The 6,000-nt window shown below is 48.2% G+C and overlaps 1 protein-coding gene across 1 annotated transcript in view; it reads right to left on the reverse strand.

Annotated features, from left to right (window-relative positions):
- Positions 1–2,684, reverse strand: part of LOC122373577 (optomotor-blind protein-like) — a 63,234-nt gene extending 60,550 nt beyond the window's left edge. The window contains exon 1 of the mRNA XM_043351791.1: positions 2,501–2,684. Within this exon, the coding sequence (XP_043207726.1) occupies positions 2,501–2,636 (136 nt within the window). The 5' untranslated portion in view covers positions 2,637–2,684. The remainder of the gene's footprint in view (positions 1–2,500) is intronic.
- Positions 2,685–6,000: the final 3,316 nt, after the last annotated feature.

Raw genomic sequence — 6,000 nt, forward strand, 5'->3', positions numbered from 1 at the left:
TCAGGTCAGGTCAGGTCACTGGCTTATTTATGACTTCATAAATGAACCTCTGCACGGTCCTAAAATGTCGCAACTTCGCAACGCCCTCAATTGCAATGCCAGGGAAACTTTCATGGAGAGATGAAGCTTATAGGACCTAACATCTCCAGAACATAGGGGGCGGAACGGGGAGGGCACCGGGCACCGTGCCCCCTTTGATTTGGGTATTTTAATATTAGTCCTATGGGCGTTGCATGGAAAGAATGAGACCAGAAGTCGGCAGCGCCCCCCCCCCCCCTAAATTGAAGGTGTTCCGTCGCTACTGCTCCAGAGGTCTCACAGCTTAATTATCTCGGATTTTTCCTGAAGCTCACCTGAGGTCAGGTCGTTCACGTAACCTCACCAATATAAGTCAATGGAGAAAATCGGAGAAAATATGGAAACTATATTTTTGCATTGGGAATGATCTAAAACTAACTGAAGCACATGACATCGGGATTTCATGCACTCCTTACAAGGTCCGATGCTTCACTTTTGCATCGCTGACCTTGCATGACATCGTTTATGACGTCACTAAGTTCATAGAAGTTTTTGGTCAATAACTCCCGACCAAATACGGCTAGCAAGTCGGAAAAGCCACTAACCCTCGCCCGCACATGCCATTTTCCCATCCTAGAACGCACATGGGGGGGGGGGTGGTTGCCACCCCCCCCGCGCCATTTCGTTCCTGTTGGAGATAGAGCTTAGCAGTAAAGACCAAAAAGATTTTTTGGGAAGAGACGAATCCAATGATACGCAGTTTTACCTTCTCAGGTCAGTCATTGACCTTCCAGGTCAGGTCAAACTAAAAAATGTTGCTGTTTTGGGTCACCGTTGGATATCAAGTGTGCTGCTTATCAAATACCGATGACGATGCTGTTTTCTGGTGCCAAGCCAGCTAGAACCTCTTTGTCACACTACCCGACCAGAATTTTGCTGCTGAGGTCATTTCAGGTCAAGTTAGGTCAAGGTCAATTATATGTGTTTGTATGTCTGTGTGTGTCTGTGTGTATACTGATGTGTGCACCGATTGTTTTTGGGTCCATATTACATGAAATCATGATCTGAGAAGCTTTTACCAAAAATGCAGTCAAAAAACTTCAAAAAAAGTAAATTCAGCTTGCCTAAAACGCAATTATCTTAGGTGACCTAGGTTGACCTTGACCCTGACCTTGACCCCTTTACATCATCAAACAACATGTTCCATGATAGGTAGGAAGTAAGACTGGCAAAAAAGGCCGAAATCAGGGTGTCAAAAGCTCATAAGGCCCATGGCAAACGCAAGATGTTGAGAATTGACCATTTGGGTCATGACATGACCTGAAAAATAGGGTCATATCTCCGAAACCAAAAATCACAGAAACTTGAAATTTTCAGTGGACATCAAGAAAGGATAGAGGAGCAGTTATACGAAAAATCAGCCTTCTAACTCTAAAAATGTTGAGTGCAGAGCAGAAAGACTACCTGGGGGGTGGCAACCACCCCCCCCATGTGCGGGCGAGGGCTAATGGACTCAAGAATCCTGCAAAATCAGATGATATGCGTTATGAACCCCTTTGGCTAGTTTCGTGACATGAGTGGCTCTGACCTTGACCCGAGGTCAAGAACTTAACTTAACCCTATCGAATCAAAACGTTATCAATCGTCGCGCCTGAACTAGAAAAATACAATGGTGTCGAATTAATGGCTCTGCGACCATTTTTGGCGAAATTCTTTACCAGTAACCGAACCCGTATCTTTTGACACTTGACCCGGCCTCAGGGGTCACCGCCGGTTGACCCGAGACCCTAAAACTGGGCACTACTCGCTGCGTCTCGTAAAGATGCACACGTGTGTTTTTCTGCGAGTCTCTAACTCAATTACGGGCGAAACGGTGGGGGGGGGGGGATCGTACCCACCTACCCCCGGTATATAGAAATTTAATAGGTCCGGTGAAAGTCGTTTGTGCATCTTAAGCCTTTTAGGTACCTACTTGCATTCCAAATTACATTCAAAATATACAAATATACAAGTTCACTTGCGTTCGAACAATATGTAGATGTTCCTTGGTCACATTCGTTTTATAGATATCATATTGGGCACTTTTGAACGGTCAGCTGTCATTTTTATCTTCCTCAAATAAACACCAGACGCTTTTTAGCTGCCATCAGTCGGTTTACATCATTTGTCAGCTCATAGGCGCGGGAGCCGGGGGGGCAGTGGGGGCAGCTTGCCCCCCCAACTCTGGGGCCGTGGGGGCGGTGCCCCCACAGCTTTGAGACGGATTACCACACTTTTTTTTGCAAATGTTTTCTTTTTTTGTTGAAAAAGCCGAGGGGTGAAAAATAAGTGGCCTAAAACCGGTGAGAAAACTAGATTTGGGGGTACCCTAGGTTAATCTCTATTATGGTGTGCCCCCACAGTCGGAAAGTAGTTCCCGCGCCCCTGTGTCAGCTTTAAACAACAGCTAATCAAATAGGACACTCTATGATCGCTGGCTCACCTGAACTGCCATCGTTTTCAGTCGTCTCTGATCGCCGAGACGCTCGGCCTGCGTGACCGGCAGCTTCCGAGAGCTGCAGTAGTGCCGCCACGGAAAACGCCCTGGCGCGCGGGCTCAGACCGCTCCAGTCACCCATTTCGGCTCACAGTGGCGGCTGGGTCGCACCTCACACCCCCACCGGCACCGTGGCTAATCCGCCCGCCGGGCGCCCCAAGCCGGGATCAAATCACACTTCGCGCTGCTGCCGGCGCCCGGCACGACGCCCGTTCATTGGCTGCTGGCGGCCCGGGGCGGGGCCAGCGCGCTGCCGGGAGGGCGTGCTTTACCGCGCCGCGCGGCGGCTGCCGGCCAGCCGCCGGGCCGGGTGCGTGGCTAACCGACCGAGCTGTCCCCGGTGCGATAGACCCCCTTGGTGGATGGTGATCGGTGCAGGACAGAAAGGTGATGGGCATGACGAGCGAGATCCGGGTATCGAATACTTTGTATTTTTATCTTTATATAAAGTATTCCAAAATGAACGTCTATCAATCACGGATAACAGAATGTGCAAAGTCACCACTCACCACTGCAACTTTGCAGTACTTACCTACTTACCTAAAAGAAAAAGTGGCACTGCTGAAAGCCTCTCGTTATTCTTTGGTGTCTTGATTTTACCTTGGAATTATTAACATTAGAATAATTCATCATAAATTGTTCATACAGGATTATCAAAACGCTGCTGAAACTTGAGAGCCATTCGATCATCACAAGTAACAAAAAGTGTCAATCAGTAAATGCAATAGGCATGTAGGGGAGACCCGGGAGGTATGGGCCGGTTTTGTGAAAAGGCAATTTTCTTCCAGTGGGCAGTGTCTAGACTCGGTTTTTCACTCTGTGTACGTGAAATTGCCTTTCTTCTGCAAAGTGTGCCTCATATTAGGCACCTGGGACCGACTATTTTGTCTCGAGATAGCTTTCAACAAATCATGCGCTTTTTCGATCCACCAAAATACACCGGGAGGTATGGGCCATGGCCCGGGAGGTATGGGCCGGTGCCATGTTTCATATTCTTTTCTCGACAATGAGAACAATACTCGTAGCTGGTATCTACCTTGATCTCTCTTAACCCTCGCCGGCACAGGGGGGGGGGATTGATGCAACCCCCCCTAAGGTTTTTCGCGAATAACTCGCGTAAAAAGCGGCCGATCGCGACGAAACTTTCAGTACCATCGCATTGATCAATTTTACACCTACCCTGAAAATTTCATGACCCTGACCCCAATGACCTTTGACCTGTGACCTCTTTTCTGTGACCATGTTTGGCCGAAATCGCGGTTCGGCGCATGTCGGCCCGCATTATCCGCGCGTTTGCAAGCTTTTCGTGGTTTCAAACGTTCAAACATGTGATTTGATGTTGCTCCCATGCATTAGGGTGGGTGTCAAGGTCACCTGAAAGTCAGGTCAGGTCATTGACCTTTGGTGACCTCGGGTGACCTCGGTTCACTTTTTCGAGTTTTACATGTTTCTAGGCTAGTTTTTGGAGCTGAATTCGAATTTAGCAACCATTTGAACATTTACGAAGTAGTTTTGGTGCCTTCGTAACATGTTACGAAGCTGTCCGAGGCGGTTGACACGTATTACGAATACCCGTCACAACCCCTACCGGTTGACCTGACCTGACCTGACCGGAACTGGTCTAAATGCTTAACCCTATTCCTGGCGGGGGGCCTCAGGAGCCCCCCCCCCCTGAGGTTTTTTGGTTATTTCTCCCAAACGCGTTGAGCTAGGAAGCTCAAATTTTCTGACTTTTCCTAAAAGGCTTCTACGCAACAGGTCTGAAAATTTTGAGTTGATCTGACCTCAGGTCAGGTCACCAGAGGCGGTTTGGTGACCCTACCTCAGAAAAGTTTGCAATCACGCCAGAGCTAGAGTTTTTGACCGATCAATTTCTTCTCTTCAGGGTTTAGTTAGGGTACCAGTATGTGCAATTTGTATATCTCGGAATTTTGATATCGGTGACCTAAGGTCAGGTCAATTTCGCGACCTCCCCATTATAAGTCAATGGGGGAAAAATCAACTCCCTGTTTTTACCACTAAAACGGGTCGGAATGGCCCCATATACCATACATGACTTCATATACGATCAACCTTCACTACCTTGAGGTCTGTTTTGCTGTTGGGCAGCTGTGAGGTCATGTGACGTCATCAAAAGTCACCAAAGGTTTTTGGCCAATAACTCCGTACAGGAACAAGATACAGACGCGTGGATGGTCTCATTGTGTTCAGCTCGTCAAGACGCATCGAATGATATACATGATGACCTCGAGGTCACGTGACCTGAGGTCAACCTTTGACCTTGACCTTTCGAGGTCAACATATATATCATTCGATGCGGATTGACGAGAGGATCACGATGATGCCCTTAGTTTGTTCCTATCTTGACTAATTCGAAAGTTATTCGAGAAAAACTCTCTCCATATCTAGCGCCGCCATTTTGACTTTTTCGACCCCTGTGACGTCATCTTTGACCTGACCTGAAAATGACCTTAGTAAAAATTGTAGATCTTGGCCGTGCGTATCCGATGCCGTTTACCGCTTGTCGCTATCTTGCTTCGTTCTCGAGATCTCAGGGGGGGGGGCCGAATCGGCCCCCCCCCCCCGCCAGTTTCTTGTCCCGGCGGAGCCCGCCAGGAATAGGGTTAAAGACATCATCTATGATCAAAACTAACACGATATTCGTGATCAGCACCCCGGAAAACCACATAGCAGCCACACTTTACGACTTTCTAACAGGTCCCGATTTTACCGACTTTTGGGTCATTGACCTGACCTAGAAGGTCAACCGATGACTTAGGACCTTAAAATTGGGTATCATCGGCTTTCTCTCGTGACGGGAAACACGCTCGCTTTTTCCGCGAAGCTCTAGCTCGATCAGGAGCCAAACGCGAGGTTGCAAAATGGTGTGTGCCGGCGGGGATAATAAGCATAACATAGAGCTTTATTTAGTGGTTTGACCACCCGCAAATGTTTGGTGAAGGGAGGCTGCGGATATCAGCCTTGCACTGCATAGGTGGCGGAACGGGGGGAGCACTGGGGCATCGTGCCCCCCCCCCTGTGACTGCCATTTTAACATTAGCCTCTCATTAGAAAGAATGAGACCAAAAGTCGGCAGTGCCCCCCCCCCTCCCTTAATTGAAGGTGTTCCGCTGCTACTGTTGCACTGCGTATTTCGAGATCAAACCTTGAAGGTCAGCTATGTCCGATAAATTTCAAGTTATATTTTTGACCAAACAGGGTGACGCAGCCTGGCATTTAGGCATCTGATTAATCAGAAAGTTGGTGTTCGCGAGAATCGTTCAGTTCACCCGTTCGATACGGAAATGCTCGTGCGTGCTCGTGATCGTTCACTCGCTTTCGTACTCGTTCTCTCTCGTCACCCGGAGGACCATAAAGTTATTGTTCATATATGAAAAGTCTATTCTTGAATGAAACGGAAACGGTTAAAATGCACAAAATACGGC

Source organism: Amphibalanus amphitrite, unplaced genomic scaffold (assembly GCF_019059575.1).
Source record: "Amphibalanus amphitrite isolate SeventyFive unplaced genomic scaffold, NRLGWU_Aamphi_draft 001518F_arrow, whole genome shotgun sequence".
Lineage (NCBI taxonomy): Eukaryota > Metazoa > Arthropoda > Thecostraca > Balanomorpha > Balanidae > Amphibalanus > Amphibalanus amphitrite.